The sequence below is a fragment of the Centruroides vittatus genome, unplaced genomic scaffold (genome assembly GCF_030686945.1).
Source record: "Centruroides vittatus isolate TY-2023 unplaced genomic scaffold, ASM3068694v2 contig_359, whole genome shotgun sequence".
NCBI lineage: Eukaryota > Metazoa > Arthropoda > Arachnida > Scorpiones > Buthidae > Centruroides > Centruroides vittatus.
In genome coordinates, this window is record NW_027122182.1 from 2,031,509 (window position 1) to 2,057,010 (window position 25,502).

Below are 25,502 nucleotides of genomic sequence, written 5' to 3' on the forward strand. Positions count from 1 at the left end.
TATATTATTTCAATGAGTAAATGAGGAGACAATTTAAAAAGTACTTTTTTTTATTTTATTTAAGTGAAATTATTTTGTACTAATGAAACCAAGTTCAGTATTTTTATTCATTTGTAAATCGTATAGGGATGGACCTAGTTGAGCGATTCTTCCACTTCCCAAGCATTCTTCGTCTAGATACAATACAGCATACTGCAAGAAAAATACAAAATATTTTGTAAAATTCCTTATACAACAGTTTAAAAAATGGTAATTATTTTAATGGGTGTTTAAAGTATTTTTAAACAGTTGAAACTAGGGAAATTAATAGACTGATTTTTAGTCGTTAATCAATTATTATTACAAGAGAGAAGAAATTTCATTCCAGAAAGAACATATGACGCCCACATGAATTACAAACATATTTTTAATTTGTTTAAACTTATAAAGTCTAATTACATATTTAAACTTTCCATTGTTTAATAAATATATATATGATTAAGTGATGTTTATGTAAGTTGTCAAATATTTATAATTTGTCAGAACTTGTAACAAATATTGTGCAATGTTAACTTTTTTTTTTAAATCTGTTTACATATTTAACATTATTAGAATATTTTTTATTTAAAAATATTTTAAAATAAAACCACAATGAAATTCATTATCAATTAACTAGGTTGAAAACACCAACGTTCTTTAAACTTCGCCCGCTATTAAAGGTACGCCGATTAATTCGATTCCTACAATATACAGAAGAATCAAACCGTCTGTCTCCATTTTCATAATAAATAAAATTTTTAATTTACTTACTTTTATAGAACCTATCAGAAATTTAAATATTTAGTTTAACAGGCTGTCCTCGAATACGGAGAGTCGAAAGTGGAAGGTCGGTATCGGTACGGAAGATGGGATAGAGTAAACGAACGAGCAGAGGATCCCATCTTCCTTCCTTACCAACAGCAGCATTCCACTTTCAACTGTCCGTACCCGAGGATGGCTCGTAACACCTTCTTAGTAATACCTGTAGGGCAGAAAGAGTAAAAAATAAGAGAATGGACCATTAACTGGTTTCTCAAGCATTCTTTAAACTTAACCCACTGTTAACCACTCAGCCACTGGTGAGCACCACCTTGTTCTGCAATGAGACTGGATGAAGTCATTTTCATCAGAACATAAAACATAAATCAACTCTAACCATACCCTTAAGCTACAAAGGGTTGATTAATATCAACCCTTTATAGCTTAAGGGTTGATGCATGTTCAGATGAAGGACAAACAAAATTTATAAAAATTTTATCGTGACATAAACGGCACAATCTCATTTCATTTATTCTTCTTCCATTATTTTATATTCATTTAATATATGCAATGCTTAAAAATCAAATGCTTTGATGTATCAATTACAATGAACTTTTATTCCATATAATAGTTGTCTTGATTTTTTTTTATTTATAAATCTTTTGGTTTTTGTCACCTTGTGGACACTAAGGACCTACTTTATATATCCATTGTAGGTTCAGCCAAGCTTGCAAGAAGGTGAAAGGAAGGTGAGGGCTGAGACATGATGTATCTGGGACAAACTGCCTCCATCTCAGGATGGATTTTAAATAATTCAATTTCATTTTTAATTAATTTCAAATGAACGAAATAATACGAATAGAGAAGAGTAAAAAGATAAAAGTATGCTGATTTAAGAACTTAAATCCTCATTCAAATGCCTAAAATACTGACTTGTTTCTGTATTTTTTCACACATTTCAGTAATAGTAGTCTATCATCTAGTTTAATTATTTTCACATGTCAAAAAGATTTCTAAATCTGATTTTTCTTTGTTCAACTATACGATTTCTAAAATTAACAAAACAGATGAACAGAATTAATGTAGCTTTTCCTGATTCAGACAGAATGTGTTTAAAAAATTCTTTTGTCTAAAGTTTTCTAGCATGATTTCTGAAGACAAAGTGTAAATTGATTTGAGAATATTAAAATAAATATATTAAGGAAATTTATTCAAAGAAGCAGTGTTTTTTTTGTTTTGTTTAGCTTCATAATTAAAACAAGCTATTATTTTATGCATAACTTATCTCACTTTAAAGCTCTATCACTTGTTTTTCTCCATAATTTTCAAATGACTGTCAATCATTGTAAAAATCGGATCACGATTACTGAAGTGATAAATATGAGTTTTAGCTTCATTTGTTTAATGTAAAGAATATACTCACTTCTAAATTTACATTTCTCTATAGTTATTGGACCTAAAAAGTAGTTTTAAAAAGATAATCTGCATATTATAAATCACCACTGAAGTAATTTTAATGTTTTACATTCAAATTTAACTTGTTTTTGACATGTAATTTCCATATATAATTGGTAAATACTGAATACTTAAAATAATTATCTTTCAACAATATGTGATTTGAAATACAATATTTTATTCATATGTAAGAAACAGGAGCAAAGATATTTCTTTTCACTGTTTATAATGATCTAGCAACTGTTATAATCGTTTTTGCTACTTATGTTTTATTAATACTATGTTAATACTTCTAGGAAAAAAATTATGTTAACATTAGAAAAAATCCAGCAACAAGTTGCTTAACTTTCCTGGCAACATTTGGTGGTGCCATCTGTTATAAAATATTTCTTTTTAATAAAATATTCTATTTTTAATTATTATAAAATGGCAAAAAAACATAATTTTCGGGGTAGGGATGAGTTTTATAAAAATTTGTAAATGCTAATAATAAGTAAAATCGTCTTTAAATCAAACCCTACTTGAGATATGACACAACCCCCCCCTTTATCTCCCCATCCTGTCAACCTTTAACCACCAAAATTTTAAAGAATCAATCCCCCTAATACAGAAACCACCCAAAATTTTGGAAAATTTTGACAAAAAGCATAGGAATTATTATGCTTCAAACTGTAAAATCCATCGCAAGAAAACGAAGCAAGAGCAAATAAGTCCACTCTAATAACCTTAAATAGCTTCACAAATATATTTATCCACAAACGTTTTCAGTCCCTTAGGACCTTCTTCAGGTGGGATTTAAGTAGAGAGTGACCTCCCACTTGAAGGAGGTCCTAAGGGACCGAAAACGTTTGTGGATAAATATATTTGCGAAGCTATTTAAGGTTATTAGAGTGGACTTATATGCTTCAAACAGGGTGAACAAAATTGTGCCTCCCCATACAGTAACATCCATACACAGAAAAATCCTCCAAATTTTCCATTTCTCAATGTTCCTAGTGTAAGAATGTAAAAACCTTGGGGGGTAATTTTTTGACTGATTGCCATACTCTCCCTCTGTTATGTATAATGGCTGGAAAAGTAAAAATTGGTAAGATTTGATTTGGGACAAATTCTGAATATCATTAATAGATATTTTTGTACATAAATAAATATATTATATTTTGAATTATCTAACAAAATTTTGGAAATATTACATTCTAAATCCAAATTTACAGTCATCTTAATGTCATCATTTTTACTATAAAAATGATGTAAATTGTAATACAGTGGGTGATTGGTTAACAAACAGTTTGGTTAATGAACAAATTGGATAACAAACACCTCACAGAACAAACACAAGAAGCGACATAAACTAATGAATAACGATTGGTTTTCCCTTGTCTTCGGGCAACAATTCGAAACTTTTCGGAGCACGGGAGATGTCGACATCGACGCTCAACTCAACCTAGTATATACTGATCAAATAGTATTCCTCCAAACTTTGAAACTCTTCCTTGTATTTCCAGCCGTTTATTTTTCTGACAGAAACAATTCTTTTATAGTATTTCCAAGACTCTTGGGTGGGCACTCGTTAAGTTTTGCATCTGTTTTTGTTTTTGAAAGGTGAGGTTATAATAGCAAAGGTATAGTGTGTGCAGAAGATGTCTGATGTTGCTGGGCAGTATGGCTTGAACAGGTTTACAGTAGGCCACAGTTCAATCTCATCTAAGAAAGATACAGTATAATCAAGATTATTCAAGCAGCTAAAGAAGTAACAAAAATCACATGTGAGAAATAAAGAACATTGAAGAGCTCATAATGAAACCTACATCGGAGCTGCCGACAGAAGAACGCCAAGAACTCTTGAAATATGTTTTATTCTGAAAAAGAGGATTAATACTGATATCTGCTATTAAACATCTTTTAAAGAAGTGGGAAGATGTCAGAACAACCACCTTAGAATGGCATCCAAACCAGGTTGAGGTTAATAGGCTCAGAGATCTCTACAATTACAATGCTATTAATTACTTCTGAAAAATCCTGAAGAAGAGAGAAAAGCAATTAACACTGGACAGATTCTTTAACCCCTACAAATAGAAAAAACGTGACCGATAAAAATGCAAGACTGTGTATATATGTATTTTTATTATTACATATAAATAAATGTAGTAAGAAAGTATATATATTTTTATTTTTTTGGGGTCTCCAGAACGAATGAATCAAATTCCCATAATAACCTATGGTAAATCAATAATCGTTTAACAAACAATTTGGATAGCAGACAAAGTCTTGGAATGGATCATGTTCATTAACCAATCACCCACCGTAATTTATTAAAATTCTATCAATATGTTTCATGATAAACGATCATAAATAAACTATAATATTTTATTTATCAGATATGAAGATTAATAGGTACAAGAAAGTAACAGAACTGGTCAAAAATATGATATACAATATAAAAGAAATCTCTCTTCTACTTCAACAAATTGCCAGATTGAAGAAAGGGATTTCTTTTATACAGTGGGTTATTTTTCATTTTATATTATATTTTCCTGTTTAATTTGTGCGGAATGGTAACTTTGCTTTATGTTGTGCATCTGGTAATGATTTCCCATAAATACATAGATTTCAATATATGCTACAATGAACAGATGCTATAACAAATGAGGTTCTTGAACCAAATACATTTGTTCTAGTATACCCACTGTATTTTGTTACCTTTAAAACACATTTTAATTTGTTCTATGATGCATCTTTTCTAGTTATCTGAAACTTAATCTACGAAATGATGTCACTTATTATTTTTAAATTAATGTTTTCATCTTATAATACCTCACCAATTGTACAAACATCTAATGCAACCAAATATTTGGTATTTTAGATATACCTGTCCAGGTGTAAGAGCTCTCTGGGAATTTTCAATTTTAACAAATAATTTATCATCTTCGATTATATCCACTTGACATTTCTCAAGAGGATATCTGTATCCTTGTTGAGTTCTTATTTTACATTTTAGTTTCTTAGTTCTTAGTAAATCTTCTGGTACTCTGTTAATCCAATATGGATTCTCAACAATAACAGTATCACAATATAAGCTAGGATGATCACTACCAGGTGCCTGTAATAAAAATATAATATATAAATAATGAAAATTATGTTCTAATGAATAATATTCTAAAATATATGCTTTAAGATATCCGTTATTATTAATAGTCTACTACGTATGGGTACCTTTGCATAGTATTATGAAGTTTAGCTTCATTTGCTTTAATAGAAATAAACTGATCGTACACAAGATTAAATCTTTTTTCCATAACACTAAATGTTATATTAGTGAAATTGTTTTGATGATAAGTGAATTTAAAAGGTACAAATTATATCGGCCTAAATTAATGCTACTAGTTACTAATTAACTCCATGTAATCCAGCATCAATTTCATTCGCTTTAATCTAAAAATTGGGTTTATAAATGTTTGTATTTGAAGCTTTATAGTAAAAATAGTAATTAATTAAAAAAAGAAATTTTTTCGTATTTTACTTGCCACTAAAATATCTTGCGATGCTGGATTCTTTTCTGCGACAAAATACGCAACTTTACAACCTGGCAACAAACATCTTTGGCCTAATGTCCATTGATGAATACCTAAATTGTTTCATATATAAATATTAGAGGTTTGTAAAAGCATTTTAAAATAAGTTAATAATCAAGTAAAAATTGCAATAGCTAACCTGAATGCTGTCCAACAATGGAACCTGTTTCAACATCAATAAAGTTTCCAACTGATGGTTCTATGTAATCATTAATAAATTTCTGGAAATTTCTTTTTCCAATGAAACAGATGCCGGTGCTCTAAAAATACTGAATAATTATCATCAATGTCATAATTAGAAACAACAAATCATATTGCATATCAAAAACTAGATATAATTTTTAAAATGATTCATCCTTAGATAAAGAAAAATTAAATTATGTAAGATTTAATTATAGACTAAAAAAGATTGTTATAGTAAAGATTTATAAAATTGTTATTTATTTATATATTGCTTTGAGATTTTGTCATAATATGAGATATTGTAACAAGATTTTATAACTCAAGTTATTTAGCAAAAGATATCAAAACTCATATCTCACTATTAAGAACACAGATGAACTTATAAACGACCTAAAGAAGCTAAATGTTAAAGATACGTTTAAAATGGCCAGTCTTGACATAGTGGATATGTACCCGACAATAACGTGGGAGACAATCGAGAATAAACTAAAACAAATTAGAGTCAGAAATCATATAATTGATAAAATTTACTTATAGAAGCAATTATTTTGAAACAGAGGACAAAATGCTACACGCAAACAGAAGGAATCAGTACGAGGTCCGTGATCGGACCGAAGTTAGCTAAACTAATAATGTTAGATATCGACGAATCAATCAACAAAATACGAGGAATAAAATTTTACAAGGGATATATAGACGATATTTTAATTATATATAAAGATACAGAAGTTAAAATCGACGAAATTAAAAAGCTGATAAATAATATAAATAAAACAATACAATTTAAAATAGAAGAGGAAGGTAAAATTAAACACGAAATAAATTATCTGGATATCACAATAAAAAGAAGAGAAAACGAACTTGAACTTGAGACTTTCAAAACACCCTGCTCAATAAAAACAACTGTGAAATATAATTCTAACATACCCTTATATATAAAATGAAATATATTTAACATAGAATATAGTAAAATAAAAAAAATAGAACCAGCAAAAATATTAACATACAAAAAGGCATAACTGAATTAATAAAGAAGAAATTTCTTTTAATGGATATCCAAACAGAATAATAAATGCCTGGGAAAGGAAAATAAACAATCAAGAGACTCTTGCTGTAGAAAACGGATAGTTAAAAGTGAAATATGTCAGTTTCCCATGTATTAAAGGTCTGTATGAAGAAATAGATAGAGAAACAAGAAAGATTAGTATAAAACTCGCACCCAAATATGAAAAATTATCATCTAGAAGTAAAACCCGACAACCAACAAAGAAAAGAAAAGAACCAGAAGAAGAAACAAGAAACATCATATATAAGATCCCGTGTATCTGTTAAGGTCCGCAATACCAAATTCTACATAGAAGAAACAAAACGAAAACTGAAAGTAAGACTAAAAGAATATGTAGCAGATCCGAAACATCATAGATTCAACTCTGTCTTTCACGATCATAGTACAACAAATGACTGTAATATAGATTGGAATAACATAAAAATTTTATGTTATTCCAGGCATAAAAAAGAAAAAAAAAAGAGAAACAGAAACATATAACAGAAAATTCAAAGAAAAAAATAATTGCAATAATTAAATAGATTATAAATTTTGACGAAATCAAATAAAAGTAAAATAACCATCAAAAGATTAATCACAAACTGGCCATCTTACAGCGTAAGAATATGCTAATTAGTACGATATTGCATAGTAAGTAGTAAAAACAAGACGACGATATAAGGCAAAGCAGGAGAAGATACAACCATTTGTGTTTTATTGGTTATATTGAATTTTATATAATGAAAAAACAGGTATGTCACATTTATTCTGTGAATGTTATTATAATTTATAGTGAACCTCCTTTCTTATTAAAAAAAAAATGGCAGAATTTGAAATGAAATTTGATTCAACACCATATTGCTTGTTAGACAAGGATAAGAAGGAATATTAACAACATAAGTCTCAAAATAACAAAAACAGGTATATTATTTAATATATTCCTATAGATAATACAGTGACACGTAGGTAAGAAATTAAATATCTTTTTCAACATGAAATAGATGAACGTTAAAGTTCCGTACTGGCAGTACACTTACCCTTTAATTGTATTGGCCCAAAAAGAATAATAATGAAGGTACATTGATAGTGTAGATATATGTATTGTAATGATTAATATTATATTTATGATGTTTGTTTAAATAGATATACAATGATAAATGTGTAAGCCAAATACATATTATGTACTCATCTAATAGAACCCAGTTTGTAAAAAATTCCGAGGTATGTCTTGGAAAAAACATCTTAACCATTTATAGGTAATTTTTACCTTTTTATGTACTGTATGTATATTTATCATGTTTTAGTGGCTGAAGAGGGGCATGTTATGCCCGAAATGTGTAATTTAAAATGCGTATCAAGTGAACTAAAATAAAGATGAAAGAATGCCAAGTGTTTGAATTTATTACACTACATAGTGTTTAAGCAACAATCAAGTTATCTAATTAATAAGAAAATGAATGTTTTAAATTGTTATTTGAGTTTCAGAAACAGTGATTAATTTTTAAACTATAACTAAAACAATTTTGACACAAAGAATTAGCACATGCAGGGCTTAAAGCAGCTACGGCAGTGAAAAAAAGTGAGAAAAGAGAGTTTACACTGAAAAAAAACTAATAGTGTTAAAGTGAACTAAAACAGGCGTTATTAAAAAACACACAAACGCACACATATTTGGTATCAATAACATTGCATACGATATTAGATTGATTATTAAGTGGACTGATAAGATTAAATATGAAAATAGTTAGGCTGCGTCTATACTCCAGAAAAGTGACCAGTAAGACTGCATTAAGCCAGAACAGAACAGGCCTGCATTAAGTTTTCATGTGCCCCGTACGGAATTTCCACCATTACACAGCAAAACAAATGGAATAGTAACATAACTACCAGAATGTGTTTCCATATAATATGCCAAATTTCAAATGCCATTTTTTGATTTCTTTATAAAAAAAAAATGTAATTAAAGAAGAAAAAAATAACAACTGACAGAATCAGTGGGTTGCATGTTCATTACATAGCAATGCCACTAGTAATTGTGACTCAAACATTTATTTGGTAATTTTACCAATATTTTTTAAATGATTAAAAATAAAATTACAGAATTCATTACTGGTAATACTAGTCTCCAAATCTATTCCCCTGAATACAATAAAACAATTTGTTAGTCATTTGACCCACAACTGACAGAGAAGAGAGTTTATGAAAACAATGTAATTAAATGTTTAGCAGTTTGTTGTCCTTCACAGTAGGGAACCGGCAGAGTCAATTACTTTCATGGGAGAAAATATACAAAGCTTTCAACTTCGGGGTAGTAGAAATTCCGAAGTTAAAAAATAATACAATCCCATGAAATTTAACAAATCTGATGTCAATAAGTAAATGATGAAATTATTTCTAGAGAGTTGATATTTGATAAGTTTAGATTTTGTATTTATAGATCAAATTACAGATATTATAAATAAAAATCTCATTTTTTAAAAATTAAAATCATAAAAATTCGCTTACAAAAGATCGAGATGCAACGCACGCTTTTTATTTTTATAATCGCTTTGTTTTATTACACACAGATATTATTCCTATATAGATTTATTAATTATAATAAACATACATTACGTATGAAATTACATTAAAATAACACTGTAATTAACGTCTGAAATGAAAAAGTAATTGAATTGAGTCTCGCCTCCATATTAATTAACGTGCATTGGCATAGCCAGGGTTTTGTTATGGGGGGACTAATAGAGAGCTGTAATTTTCTGGGGAAGGGCACCAGGTTAACTGGGGGGGGCTGTGCCCACCCATGCCCCTTCCTGGCTACACCCATGTTAACGCGCCACAGTAATTAATTGATCATGTTGCATCAAATTAAATAATTTATAAAAATTAAAATAATAAATACGTTTATAAAATAATTGGCTATATCTGCTCGCAATGATATTGTAAAACACACTGTACTTATAGTTTAGCATTTCCGATAATATTTAATTTATTTTTTAATTTTAAAATATAAGAAAAACAATTTTTAAAATTAAGTTTTATGCATTTATATCTGCAACTTCAGATAATACTAAATGTATAAGAATCCGCCAAAAGAAGTTAATTAATAATAATTAAAATCGAGAAAAAATATAAAACTTTCAAGGTAAGGAAACTTGTAAAAAGTCAGGTACGCGATCACGTGACGCCCGTCTCCCCACTTTTCGTAACTAAACGGTCGAGGTTGAAATAAAAGCCTAAACTCCAGTAGAAGTAAAAACATGAGTTTCTACAGTTAGTATTAAATAAAATTTATTTCTTTCTTTTGTCCACTGCGCTTAAATAAATACAAATGCTAAAAATAATGCTGCATAAAAATCACTCTTAACGCCGAACTAGAAGTGTACTTATGTCTTAATGCAGTGTGATTGTATCGAAGCGCCACGGAGATCGGTATTTCAGAATACAAGCAAGGAGAACCCACATGCAAATTCCTACAGCATGTGCAGAGTATCACGCTTTGGGAAGCTCTTCGTTTTGTTAGTCTATATACATGTACACTACATGTGTATACGACAGTGCCTTATCATGTTGTGCACGGTCCATAAAGTGTATGGGTGCGTGCTGTCACTATTTCTCTCCTGAGCGCATTTACGAAAAAAAAAAAATTCACATGGGAAGTGAAAAAAGCTAAAAAAGAGAGTCACTTTAAGCCCTGCACATGTTGACCTTATGGATATACAAGACTTGCCTCAATTTTGTCCATTAAGGTGGATATAATCCATAATGGAATCAGCAAGTATGGGTGAGGGATAAGGGATGAGGAATGAGGAAAACCTGTAAAAATTTTGAAGATCTTTACAGGTCTATGAGGATACATGAACCTAGATTCCTAAAATTTATATAAAATAATATATTGCCGCATATTCATCTAATTAAAAAGTTTTTAAAATAGATGACAAAATAATTTAAAAGTTTTTGGTTAAATTTCCAAGATAAAATTATAATTCTGAAAATATTAAAATTTCACAAACAAAAATGTTAATTTCATAAAAAGGTCGACCACAAATATACTAATATTTAAAATATAGAGTTATTCAGCATTGGTAACTGTTGATAAATATTAAAAAATCATTACTGTTTAATAGTGGTATTTAATCTTATTAAGAACATTGCTAATATATTAATTAGTATTAATAGTTTCTCTTATGCTCATCTTCTTCCTCAATTATTAGTCACAAACAATAATAAAAACAAGTATTGATGTTCTTAGTAGTTTGACATTTAAGGTTCAGAATTTATTTTTCCTAGAAATTTTTAACATTAAGAAAAACATGCATTTTAACATATTGCACTTGCTACTTTTATATCACTAAATACATTTTAGAATCTGTTAGTTGTATATATATGACCATTTTCCCATTACTCTTCTTAATTTTGTAACTAATTACTCTTTCTGTAATACACAATAGTATATTACATAAAAAGTTGGAAATAACTGTTAACATTAACAGTTATTTCAAACTTAAATATACTAACATAAATAGTATGCTGTATTGCATATAACGTACAAGAACTGTCATGTAAAACCTGTCTTCTGGCAAATTTACTGATGTCAAATTTTTTTTATTGTTTAAAACTAGGACATTGTGTGACTTTGTTGTATTGCAATAGAATTGAGATAAAGCTGAAAAGAAAGAGGTAATCCGTTCACTAGCCATAAAGAGAAAAGTTTTGCATTTGCTATCCACTCAGAGGCTAACCTTGCACTAGCCGACATGAAGAGGCAATCCAAGAATGAAGCAATTGGCATCAATTGCTTTGTTCTTGTGTTTCATTCATTTTTTGTTAGGTGCACTCAATGCTGGTGTTTTTTATTTTTGCCCTGTAAATTCCATTAAGCATGCTAAATTATGTAGGAAGCAGGAACATTGTCCCCAGTGTATCGCAAAAACAAAGTCAAGGACGGACCCCATTTTTTATTACATATTTGGATTCCTCATCGCAATCAATGGAAAATGGCAAAATCAAACCATCAAATTTTGAGATTGAATGCAATTTTGTAAGCATACAGAAGCTTTGCTAATGCTCTACCTCAAATATTACAAATACAACAACATTTATGATGGTAATAGTACAAATATTAAATGGAGTAATTAGTCAATTAGAGAATTAATAAATTTAAGAACAAATAAAAAATCTTATAACTCAAAACATCTTCCTCATCCAAAATTTGCAATATAATTGAAGAACAGTTTATTAAATATAGATGGCAGGAGGGCCAAGGCAATTAAGGCATCGGACTACTGTTCTGTGAGATGTACTGTACTGTGTGTACTTACTTAGTCCAGGCAAGCAAACCCAAAATTTTTTTATTGGCAGTGTGTTTCAGATATGTCTAGCTCCATCCCTCACCACCTTGTTATCCCCTTTGTGGATCTGGCCAAACCCATGATTGGCATGGAAAAGGGCTATCTTAGTGCCCCACAGTGCAGAAAGAGTTAAAAATGTTAAAACAAAATCTAATATGATTATTATTACCTTTTTCTTTTTTAGTATCTTTGTTAGTGGAATTTCAGAAGCAATTTTTTGAACATCGTTCCTCATTAATCTACCAACTGGAAAGAGAGACTTCTGAAGTGCTTCTTGAGGTATCTGTGATAAAAATAACGTTTGATCTCGAAAGTCATCGACCGCTCGTAATAATCTCGCACCTAAAAATATATTATATTTGATATCAATAAACGACAAAATGTATTTGAAAGTTTGTAGAAATTATTTGAAATTTATTTTTGTATCATAATAAATATATAGTAACGTGGAATGAAAATACCGTCAGTTCTAAATTTATATACAGTTTATAAATACCTTTATGAGGATCATAATTTTCAAGATCTTCTCCAAAACTAGTCTGTGCATAATGACCTGTTGCAATAGCATCCACTTTAAGTTGATTAATCATATAATTCCAAAATATACCAAATTTAATTCTTTTATTGCATAAAACATCTGGATTTGGTGTTATGCCTTTTTTATACTCATCAATCATTTCACTAAATTCAAAAATAAAAAAATTTAAATTATTTTAAACAGAATATTAAATATTACAATTTTTTGTGCAACTACACAATTAAATTTTTAGGGCTTATCACACTGCTATAATATGGCAATAATAACTATAAATTACTAATAAATTTGGCCCTAGAGGGAGGCGTTAAGTGCCATCTTGTATTAAATTTGATAATTATAATTTAATTGAATAATTTTAGATTAAACTGGAAGAAAAGAATTGGCCCAGAGCAAGACTCAAACTTGCAACTGCCGCTTATCATGTGGATGCATTGTCAGTTACACTACCTAGACCTCCGGTCTGATCTCCTCTTCCAATATATTTAACATTATGAAATAACTATCGTCGATTATTTCATAATAGCCATTATAGCCCGATGGTTTACAGCAGTTGAAGGTGTTATTGCTATATATTGGGTTTGGTAAAGGTATTTACACAAAACTATGCTACCAGGACAGATCATTCAACGAAGTAAAATAAGATGGAAAAATACAGAATACTATGTACTGTACAAGAAACAATTCTGCAGGATATGAAAAAGTAAAATATACAAATACGGTAAAATACATGTAGGAAGGCAAGTTACATGTTTTTTTAGAAGTCGAATATTATTTCTAAAAACTAAAAGTGAATTTTTGTTTGTTCTTTCTATTATTAATTATGAATTAATTTTAATTTTATAAAAAAATTAATATAAAGAATTTACATTTAAGCTCATTTTCTTAATATTATGATAAACTTTTATGGTTTATAACAAAATATTCAATAATTATTTATTAGCTCATCTAATCTTTTTTTTATTTTTGCTACTTGACACTTGTTCTGTTGCCTGCAGCTATCATTTTGTCTAGTAATTAACTGATAAATGAGTGAAATGTATAGAAACATTGCTGCAATTTTTCATGCTCTGCAAAATGCTAAAATATAGCATCAGAAATTCTGTTTGGATAATTTCTGATCTAAGCAAATACACTAACAACTGCTGTAAATCTGATCTGATGGTTTGGCTTTGTTGACAATATTTGTAGAGTTTTGAATTTTGACAAATAGAATGAAAATGTTACTAGCTTTAAAAATATTTGTGATTTTTCATACATTTAATTGTATTACACTCAATAAATTTTGAAAAAATATTGATTTAGAAGTTCCAGTGCAATTTGAATACTTTTTTTTGGTACTCTGTTCTGTAAACACTAAGAGAACCTTTTAGTTATACCCATCAAAGATTCTTCAATCAGGCTCACAATGGAGATTGATATGTGGTGAGGAAAAAAGCCATACAAATTTGAGACGGACTATCTCAGAAAATTCTTGGGGTTACTGATAGTCTGAATTCAATTCTAGGTCCACAAGAGCATTAGGATGATGCTTCACCTTGTCTGTCAAATTTGAATACATCTCAAGAGAGAATTTATTTGATAAAAATTTTCATCAATATTGTTTAATTTAAATTATAAAAAATACCAATGATTACAATTATTATTATTATATAATAAAAATCATATGAGAGTTTAAACATTACTCAGTTAATGTTACCTATGGTTCCAAAATGGTGGCTTGTCTCTGATTCCAGCAAATAGAAGAAAGGAAACAGTGGGGACACATGTTCTAACCTAACCTAATATATTCTAATAATTTTGTTGGTAATAATTATGGTAATTTATTAGAATAGGTTAGGTTAGTTTAGAACGTGCATCTCCACTGTTTCCTTTCTTCTATTTGCCGGAATCAAAGACAAGCCACCATTTTGGAACCATAGTTAACATTAACCCATTATTCAATATATTTATGCATTTTAGCATTTATATGTTATTCAGATATATTATTAATGGACTATTTTCATAACTGGAGGAATATAAGTACAGGGTGCTCACTTTAACATTTATGAAGTCGTAAGACAAATCTTTTGAAGGCTTCTGAATGGGGAGATTCTTTGCATAAGTATAGGCGGGGAAAGCCTATAAAAGGTCAACTCTGCCAGTTGATTGCGTTCCAGTTGTTGCAAATGGCCGTTTAGACTTCAAAAGATCTTTTTTTGTAAAAATTTTCAATACTGTATATTTTTGTACTTTTAAATATAAAATTATGTAATTACTCCAATTTCAATTATTTTTGTTTCACAACTTTATTATGTAGCTGTTATGCTATAATTACAAAATATGAACCTTAAGTACTAATAACAATAAACTAAAATAAACGTTTATAAACAAACCTGAATACTCCATTCCAATACTGTTTAACAAAATTCACCTCTCGAAAAGGTATGCCGACAACTCTGCAAACATATCGAGCATCTTCACTGTCTTTATCTGCTAAGCATTGACCCGTTTCGTCAATTACATCCCAATTTCTCATGAAAACACCAATTACTTCATAACCTGCACTGAAACACATTTTATATAACTCTATAAAAGTCTATATTTAAGTATTACTGAAACACGTTAAAGATATGGCATCATATATATTTATAACTTAATATGTAATTACTGATTATTAGATTTTAAAAGAAAGTTAAACAAGAACCTTTCCTCTTGAGCAAATAAGCAGCCACACCACTGTCCAAACCTCCAGAAACAGCGCAAGCAATCTTTCTAATTTTCATTTTTATTCATTTATAAACTTAATTATATTAATTCAAATGTTAATTTCGTTACCATAAATATATTTACACCGAAATTCCATAGATATTCATTTATGTTATGAAATAACACGTGCTTCTATAGCATCCTCACTCGCGGAATAATTTGACTTCTGGCCGCGAGAGGCGCTACAACATTGACTTTCTGTAAATGTATTTTATTTTATTTTATTTTTAAATAAATAAGCACGACATAACTGCTTTCATCCTTCTTTTTATAAGTAGCAGAATAATAATAAAGACAAAAATTAACGGTAACTTTAAATTCGTTTGAAGTTCATGCGTCAAACTCTCTGGTATATAAGCCTTTTTTTTTTTTTTTTTTTTTTTAACTCTTTCCGCCCTGTGGGCACTAAGAGGGCCTCTTTTAGTAGGCCATTATGGGTTCGGCCAGGCCCACAATGGGGCGACCGGGTAGGTGAGGGACGGGGCCCGACATATCCGAACGGACCACCCCCCGAAAAATTCCTGGGGTTTATTCGACCCGTTCGGATTCGATCCCGGGTCCCCAGAGCGGTAGGCTGCCACCTTCACCGCTCGGCCATCCGGCCGTCGATCATATAAGCCTATTGGGCCAATTGCAATAAAAATGAACCTAGATTCAGAAAATGTGATTTAGCCGGTATGGAAGTTAACAGGAAGGAAAGCATCATTTCAAAGGAAGAAGGAAGAAAGATAGATAAAAATCCGGTTAATGTTACCCTAGGTATACAAAATGGCGGCTCGTCTCTGACTCCAGCATACAAGAGCGAGGAAACAGTGGGAAATATATAATATTTCACATGAAAAATGTGAAAAAAGTAACAAATAGTGTGCCAAGAAAGTTTCGCCCATTTCCTCCAACTAAGCCGTATTAAGAGTACCGGATATTGAGTGGTAGGGTCTTCTTTCTTTCTTTCTTTTTAACTCCTTTCCGCCCTGTGGGCACTAAGAGGGCCTCTTTTAGTAGGCCCATTATGGGTTCGGCCAGGCCCACAATGGGGCGACCAGGGTGGTGAGGGACGGGGCCCGACATATCCGAACGGACCACCCCCGAAAAATTCCTGGGGATTATTCGACCCGTTCGGATTCGATCCCGGGTCCCCCAGAGCGGTAGGCTGCCACCTTTACCGCTCGGCCATCCGGCCGTCGAGTGGTAGGGTCAGATCGAAGGCCAAGAAAGAGCGGAACTCAATCAATACAATATAACAAATCGAAATTTATCAGTCTGGAAAAATTAGCAATACTTTGTATGAAGTACAATAATAAAAAAATAATAAAAGTACCAAAACAACAACGTCTTGAAAGTTTCTAAGCATCAGAAGAAATATTTACGCATATAAAAGTATGCGGTACTATAAATATAGGAAAAACAGAAATAAACGAATTGTTTAATCATCAAGACAAAACGTACAAATGTATTTTGTGAGATTTTCTTTGCTTACTGCATCACGCAGCCAAAAACACACATAGCATCGGAGCAAGTCATCACCATTCCGATTGGTGGAATATTTCGCGGCGCAAAACTGCATTCACCTCATCCGGCAACAGAAATGGTCCCCACTAGCGTTCATTATGTGGAGTTCTGTGTCCGAAGAATTAATACTTCCGAATGACTGCCTCTATCGCTTACCTGTTGCTTTTTTCCATATCATCCTTGGATTCGTCCTCATGGACAATTGCGGATGGTGTTTGAGGAACTGTGTGAATCAATTGCGCCCAGCGGATTTTGTCTTGCCGAAAGGAATGCGGCACGTTGTTTAGACGTGTCAGTTGGAATGCTATACACTTTACGTTATCTGCAGTCAGCCCAAAATATTTCTTCTTCATTTCAGTACTGTAGGAAATCAACTCGCCCCCTAAACATGCTTGAGAATTGATGGTCTGACAATCGTCTTGCACTTACCTTGCACTTGCCTTCCTCATGCGATCTCACTTCATGAGGGAAGTAAGTGCATACCACTTCCACGCCAGACCATCAGATCAGGAGACGATAAGCGACGGCATGCTTCTTATATGTAGGCTTATTTCATGCTGGCTTATCGACCCAGATTCATATAGACGTTATTGATTGCACACAAAGAATTAACCACTGAGCATATTGCTTTTCTTATCTAGGAGCAAAACTGCTTCCGGTTTCTCCCTTTTGCGTAAGTTGATTGACAACAGTGTGATTTGTGATTAAAGTATTTATGCCTTTATTCTATTTATTTCTTCTTTACTTCGAAAATTGACTTCTGAATTTATTAACTTATCACTCGAATTTCTAAATCTTACAAAAATGTTAATAATAAGCGTTTAAAACTTCGAACCTGTTTTGTTTTCCCGCCCTGCCAGAGATTGTTTTGTATAGCGCCTAAATTGTCGTTTCTATTTAGTTTTTAATTATTGTTCTTATAAATATTGTGATGAATATTTTTCGTACTTATTCTGTATTATAGGTATTTTGTCTGATTTGTTACTACTTAAAGAATTTATAACTATAAAACTTCTTGTCCTGTACCAATAAATATTAACAAAGTATGGTATCTCTTGAAAAGTAAAAACCTTTAAAAATCTACCATGTGTACTTCATATTATATTGATCTCTTTATCAGAGAAAAAAACACGATACCCCAGGAAATTAAATCCGTATCTTACTGTTTCTCCGTCAGATTCCCTTTATGATATTATACGACTTCAGTCCAGAAACCTAGAGATGAGTCATTACCAAAAATTATGTATGAGGATAAATATAACTACTCGATTAAATCTCCTGGAATTTATACTGCCCAATCACTAAAGCGTATGCAAGCTTACATGCTTACAATTACAGTGGGTGATCGGTTAACGAACATAATCCGTTCTAAGACTTTGTTCGCTATCCGAATTGTTCATTAACCGATTATAGATTTTATGGGAATTCGATTAATTCGTTCAGGAGATTCCAAAAAATAAAAAATACAGTGGAACCTCGCTTAACGAGCACCTTTCACAACGAGCATTTTCGCATTACAAGCAAAACAAATTGTAAACATTTGTCTCGTTTAACGAGCAATATTTTGCATAACGAGTGATAAGGAGAGAAAAGTCCCGAATTGTGCACATGCGGCATGCTCCATCAGTCTATGTTTAGCAGTCCTTCCGCTAGCATCTTAGTGTCGCTTGTGATTACTTTTTTTTTAAAACTTGTGTTCACACGTATTACTTATAAACATCAACAACCATAGCCCGTTATATAATAAACACGCCAAACTATATGCCAAATTTTTGTGTCATTAAATTCAATGACCGATTCCAAATTAAATTTTAGAAATGTCTGAATTAAAAATTAACTATTTATAATTATTAAATTTAATACGAGATGGAAACATAACTGCCTACCTCTAGTCAAGTTAATTGATTTCTAATATTTAATTATAGCCTTTTTTTTTTAACTCTTTCCGCCCTGTGGGCACTAAGAGGGCTTCTTTTAGTAGGCCCATTATGGGTTCGGCCAGGCCCACAATGGGGCGACCGGGTGGTGAGGGACGGGGCCCGACATATCCGAACGGACCACCCCCCGAAAAATTCCTGGGGATTTTTCGACCCGTTCAGATTCGATCCCGGGTCCCCCAGAGCGGTAGGCTGCTACCTTGACCGCTCGGCCATCCGGCCGCTAATTATAGCCTTTACATAACCCAAGAATTTGGCATATCGTTTGCAGTGTTTATCAAACATATTAGCTGTGACTTTTTTTTGTTTCTGCAAATCAAATTCTCATTTCAGAATGGTTCATTCCGCGCTAGAAGAAAAGATGATAATGATTCACGCTCCTTAACAATGCACATTGTACAATTTTTTTTTTGAATAACCGTTATACATAAATCATTTGAGCGTTTTTTCGGCGTGGAACGCATTATCGTATTTTACATTAATTTCTATGTGAAAAATTGTTTCGCTTAACGAGTGTCTCGCATTATGATTAAGACTCTGGAACGAATTATGCTCGTTAAGCGAGGTTCCACTGTATATACTTTCTTACTACGTTTATTTATATGTAATAATGAAAATACATATATACACAGTCTTGCATTTTTATTATTCATGTTTTTTCCGTTTATTTGAGGTTAAAGAATCTGTCTAATGTCAATTGCTTTTCTGTCTTCAAGATCTTTCAGAAGTAATTAATAGCATTGTAAGTGCAGAGATCCATAAGCCTATTAACCTCAACCTGGTTTAGATGCCATTCTATGACGGGTGTTCTTACATCCTCCCACTTTGTCAAAAGATCTTTAATAGCAGATATCGACTAAACCTCTTTTTCAAAAGAAAACAACGAATCTCGCCGAGTTTTTTGTGTTCTTCGTCGTCAGGTCTGTTGCAGGTTCCATTATCAGTTTTTCAATGTTCTTTATTTTTCAGATGTGATTTTTGTACTCTCACCTTCCGAAAAGAAAAACCTCCCAACAGTCTGGCGAATACAAAAAAAATTGTTTCTGTCAGAAAAATAAGAAGCTGGAATTACAAGGGAGTATTTCAAAGTTGGAGGAATACTATCCGATCAGTGTATACCGGGTTGAGTGTCGATGTTGACGTCTCCCGCGTTCCGAAAGATTTCGAATTGTTATCTGAAAACAAGGTAAAGTCAATCGGTATTCGTTATTTTCTGTCGCTTCTTTTTATGTTTGTTCAGTGAAGTGTTCGTTATCCGAACATGTGTTCGATGTCCGATCATAAAAATCTTTCGCGAAAGTGTTCGTTATCCGATTTGTTCGTTAACCGATCACCCATTGTATTTCATCGGCGGAAAATTCGGGATATTTTGACATATTCACCGGGTAAAGTACAGTAGATATGTTTATGGAAAAGTAGAACCTGGCCAATATTAATTAATAAAAAAACAGATAGAAATATATCAATGTTGCTTTACCCATAAACAGGAAAACAAAATTCTTTCTATACATTGTTTACGCATAGCTGGATAAATTCGTTTTTTAATACAAATGAAATACGCATTTCACAAGTATAAAGCCTTCATTTGGTAATATAAGTTATTTTTTAATTATATAATTAATTAATTACTGTATTAATACAGAATTGGATAATATCCATAATACCACAGCAACTAACTGCTTAGTAACGCTAATAAAGCTACCATTTTAACGGAAGTAATTTTCCGCCCAATCAAACTGTACGTGGGCAATTGCAATTCCGCCAATATGCCTTTAAAATATCATCCACGGAAAAAAAAAACGACATAATTATTAAATTTATTAAAATAATAAATACATTTAATCGAAATGTATTAAAATCGTATCTTACTGTATAATTATAATGGAGTTGCGATGCATTTTAGGATTTTAATTTCCTCCTCAGGCAAATCTGCATTTTTAATACATTCTACTCATTACTAACGAAAAATACATTTTAATAAACAAATACACAAGTTTTTTTTAATGCAATAACGATATTTCATGTGTAACAATTATATTTTACACGTAGTCAATTATAACGTCATCAGGACAAACGGAATTTGCTGGAAAAAACAGAATACCAGCGTGAAATTTATATATTAATTTAAAAAGTAATTGCCAGTTTAATATAGAATATGAAATTGGTAAACTTACTTGGAAAACAAGAATCGCAGCATTCCTGAAAAGTTTCGAAATTGTTGCTGTTTCCGACACATCCACCATAAATGAGCAATTCGCATGTACTATTAGAAAGATTATAATAAAAACGATGTATTGATGCGCCACATGGTCCTGGATCTGGCTGATAATAACAGTCCCTTGGTCTTTCTAAATTGAAAGTTAATTCGAAATTAATGAAAATATGAATATTTTATCCGCACGAAAAAAAAACAATAACCGATTCTTACCCTTGGCATCAGAATTGATGAAAAGAATTAATATAACCACGCAAACCACTTCGGTATTCATAGCTTTTGATATTTTATATTTACTCGCTTTTATTTATACTGTAATTTTTATAGCTGAGAATTTCACACGTGACATATGCAATTATATATGTATAGGCCTATATTATGACACATTTATCATTATTAAATTTCGTAATAATATCGCGATATTATAAACGCTTTTGACACGTTTTAATTAAGACGTAAAAAATAGGGATTTATTCATAAATACTTTCAAAGAATTCTATTTATTTCAAAGTGTTAATCATTCACGTGTCAATTAAAGTGCGAGCCTGGAAATCGAATCCGGGAGAGCTAATCTCAGGACTTTTTTTATGAGAGGCCAGATCAACTGACGTCTGCCATAGGATTCGACTGCAAACTGAAGTTTAGGCCTATTTATTTTAAACATGGAGTCGTTAAAAGCGGCACAGAAGATTGCTTACGAACGTACGTAATGGATACGAAGAAGAAGACGAGTTATCGGATAATGGAAATAATATAAAGTTAGGCCAAATCGAACAAAAGGCGAAATTGATGGTAATGGTTGAGAATCAAGTTAGAGAAATACTTTTGACAGAAACTCAGGATGATGATGTTACTGAGCGAAGAATAGATGAATCGGAAGCATCTATCGATAAATGGATTATGCACAGTAAAATGAGCAGTCTTAAAGCAAAAGTAGAGAATTCCGTTGACATTAATATGCCTGATCCTTTAAAACTACAGACAACGAGCAAACCAATTTCGCAAATTCGTTATTATGATATCCGAAGTTAAAATTACTCACATTTGATGGTATTGTGAAGAAATGGCTTGGATTCTGGAAACAGTTCCAGAAAATCGACGGACTTGATCTCCATTAATTTCAAAATTTTAGACAATTATAACAAATTCGTTCATTTATCTCAAGTTATTAAAAAGAGAGCACCTGCCGAAGAATTCATTAAGAGTTTTCCTTCAAATGGGAAGAGAAATTGCAAGCCCGTTTTGGTAGAGAAAAATTATACGTTCGAATTCATTCTCTACTATTACAGAAAAATAATTCAGTTAAAAGGAATTCTTTAAGAAAACTTTATGATCAACTTGAAACAAAATTACAAGCATTACAAACGTTAGGAGTCGCGAGAGATAAGTATTCAGCAATTTTATAGCCACTAGAACGAGACCTTTCGTGCTTGGGACAGATTTCGATCTGCTCGTCGTAGGTTTAGAGGAAAAAAACGACTGAAGAAGATCATCCTTGTAACCAAGTAATGTCCACAAACTCATTGTGTAGGACGAACTTAATCGTTAGTATCGTTTCAAAATGAACTTGATGAAGTGACGATACAGTTGGCCGTCGAAGGGTTTGATGCACTCGTTCCAAATGAACACTGTAATAATAAACGAGAGAACAATAATTCTAAGAGAGGTAAATTATGAGTGATATCTTTTGCAGCTGATTTGTTTGTTTCTTCCAAAGAAGGTTTTCAGAAGATGTGTGTATTTTGTCCTGGACATCATACGTCAGAGTGAAGTTCAAAAAATGTCATTACAAGAAAAACAAGTAGTTGTGGAAAATGTGCGTGAATAATGGCATTTAAATAAGATTAATGTAAAATTAAGACTAGTTGATTGATTTGCAACAAACGACATCATTTAATCCTGTGTAAACGTTTTCAGACCATTCAAGTTTGTCAATCTGAAAAGGAAAGAGATAGTGAACTATTGCTATAGTAAGACGAAGCGCTTGCTAATTTTACAAAAATTCCTTGTATGATGCTGCAAACTTTAGCTGTTTTGTTCAAGAGTCATAGTATTAGAAGTTCTGTTCGTGGTTTACGGTTCATGGTATCGAGTTGACTGATGTTGAGAGTGGATCAATTGAATTTCTCGTTGGAGCTGATATGAATGGTAAATTCATGACAGGTGGATATAAGAAGCTTCCTTGTTGTCTCGCAGCTGTGAAATCTAAATTTGTTTCGACAGTCATGGGCCACATTGCTGAAACGTCGTCTAATGATACAGCCTCGATAGTTACATCTGTGTTGGATAAAGAGGTTTGTATTTCGGATTTATGAACTGGATTCATTCAGTATTACTGATCTTTCTGAAAAGAGAACTACGTGATCCCGCGGAACAACATTTTTTCAGCACTGTCAAATTGAAGGATAGTGAAGTTTTAAGATTATTTTCCGTGAATTGAGACATTCCCCACTTCCAGGCAATTATGAACTAGCTTTCAAGAGATTAAATTCGACAGATAAACATCTTAAATGAGAAAGTTTCTATCAAACGTACGATGATGTATTTCAAGAATGACTCCTCTATAATAGTATAGAAAATGTGTCTGCAAATGAAATTAAATTCTCTTGTCATTATTTACTATATAAACCTGTAGTCAATAAGGATAAGAAAACCTAGCTGGAATAAGAACCTGTATTTTATGCACCGGATAAGCAAAAGAGATTGCCCAGTCTTAACGATTGTCTCGTAAAAGGATTAAATCTCATCGAATTCATTGCTATGATTTTAACTTTTATTCACCTGGAAAAAACAGGTGCAGTGGCAGACATTCGTAAAAGTTTTCTACGAATTAGTTTGTTTCCTAATGATAAGACCTTTCTCCGATATCTATGGCATGGAAATGGTGGACATTTGAAACAATATAGACATTGTAGATTGATGTTTTCCGTATGTTGTAGTTCCTTTCTTCTGGGAGCTGTGATCCAGTATCATCTTCAGTCAGTTTTAAAATTGATCAAGAAAAGGGAGTCGACATATCCAGCAGACGATACTCGGAAAATCATGAAAAGTTTTTTATACTGATAACTGCGTAACAAGTGTTCAAAGTAACCTAGAGTTACGACGTTTTGTGCAAGAATAGAAAAGTTTATGGTCGAAAGAAAGTTTGAGTTGAGAGGGTGAGAGTATACCGATCTGTCTTTAAACAGTAGCAAATACAAAAGTTTTAGGAATAATTTGGGCCTAAAGTAATGACACATTCGAATAATTGTGATAAATTTCAAGAACGTGTTTCGAAAAGATTACAAAAAAATTAATTTTAGCTGCCGCTCATCGTATTTTCGATACACTAGGTACGATCTGTTCAGTACTTTGATCCCTAAGCTCTTACTACAGCGTATGTATGAGATGAAACTAACCCGAGAACAACAAGTTGATGCATAGATTAAGTGTCAGTTCATAAAATGGATTACGAATTTTTCTCTCTTGGACAATGGATTTCCGGATGGTTAGGTGATAAAAACGTTAATGGGAATTGTTCTTGTGAGGTTCCGGACAGAGTTCGAAATCAAGTTAATTGTATAATGTATGAAAAGAGGGAAAAAATGTTACAATAAGATTGGAAGCAAAGGTCATGTAAGCTATGTAAGAGAGAGGAGGAGAGACACGTAATTATCAAAACAATGTGGAGGTGAGAAAAGGCATCCCGGGACGACTCTTGCACGTGTTAGACGATACACCAACGTCAACCGAACAAACGTAAACAACAGAGTGAAGTTAAAGTAAATTGGAAAAAGGGGAAGGTTTGATAATCGTTAAAATTCTAAATTGGCAGGGAAATTTCTATAACTTTGTGTTATTTAAATTCCATGTTAAATCGTTAAATAATCGATAAAAGTTGTCCCACAGTTAATAATAGTGTTCCTAATTTTTAAAGGTTTCTAATTTTCAAGATTTACCATATCTAGTTCAAAAATGATCTCTCTATCGAAGAAAAGAAACGGTACCTCATGAAATTAAACCCGTATCTTACTGCTTCTCTCTCAGATTCCCTTTATGACATTTTACACTTCAGATTTATCAGAGACCTAGAGAAGGGTCATTACCAAAAATTATGTATGGGGTTATGTATAACTATAAAATTTTTGGCATATGTAAAAGCGATAAATGAATATTAAAAATGAATTAATTTGACTAGC

General features: G+C 31.7%; 1 protein-coding gene across 5 annotated transcripts; it reads right to left on the bottom strand.

Moving 5' to 3' along the window:
* Positions 1-32: 32 nt before the first annotated feature.
* On the bottom strand, positions 33-25,333 carry LOC136974930 (mitochondrial tRNA-specific 2-thiouridylase 1). Of its 5 annotated transcripts, none has more exons than XM_067269932.1 (8): positions 25,311-25,333; positions 15,291-15,456; positions 12,877-13,061; positions 12,550-12,722; positions 5,944-6,064; positions 5,757-5,857; positions 5,102-5,332; positions 33-192 (listed from the first exon to the last, which is right to left on the bottom strand). In XM_067269932.1, exons 2-8 carry the CDS (start codon positions 15,431-15,433, stop codon positions 70-72), a joined length of 1,077 nt encoding a protein of 358 aa, XP_067126033.1. In that variant the 5' UTR covers positions 15,434-15,456; positions 25,311-25,333; the 3' UTR covers positions 33-69. The 5 variants fall into 5 exon arrangements, with proteins under 5 accessions (XP_067126033.1, XP_067126030.1, XP_067126032.1 ...); XM_067269929.1 differs by lacking the exon at positions 25,311-25,333 and adding an exon at positions 20,979-21,113 and having other exon boundaries at positions 15,291-15,461; XM_067269931.1 differs by lacking the exon at positions 25,311-25,333 and adding an exon at positions 18,310-18,367 and having other exon boundaries at positions 15,291-15,461.
* Between the last annotated feature and the right edge of the window lie 169 nt (positions 25,334-25,502).

What these genes read in the sequence shown, in the direction of transcription:
- LOC136974930 (XM_067269928.1), bottom strand. Translation starts at nt 15,680, where the DNA reads ATGAAAATTAGAAAGATTGCTTGCGCTGTTTCTGGAGGTTTGGACAGT. An exon ending in TATTGGAATGGAGTATTCAG is followed by an intron (nt 13,062 to 15,290) that starts GTTTGTTTATAA and finishes TTTTGAATTTAG; the next exon opens with TGAAATGATTGATGAGTATA. An exon ending in GAGCTCTTACACCTGGACAG is followed by an intron (nt 193 to 5,101) that starts GTATATCTAAAA and finishes TTTTTCTTGCAG; the next exon opens with TATGCTGTATTGTATCTAGA.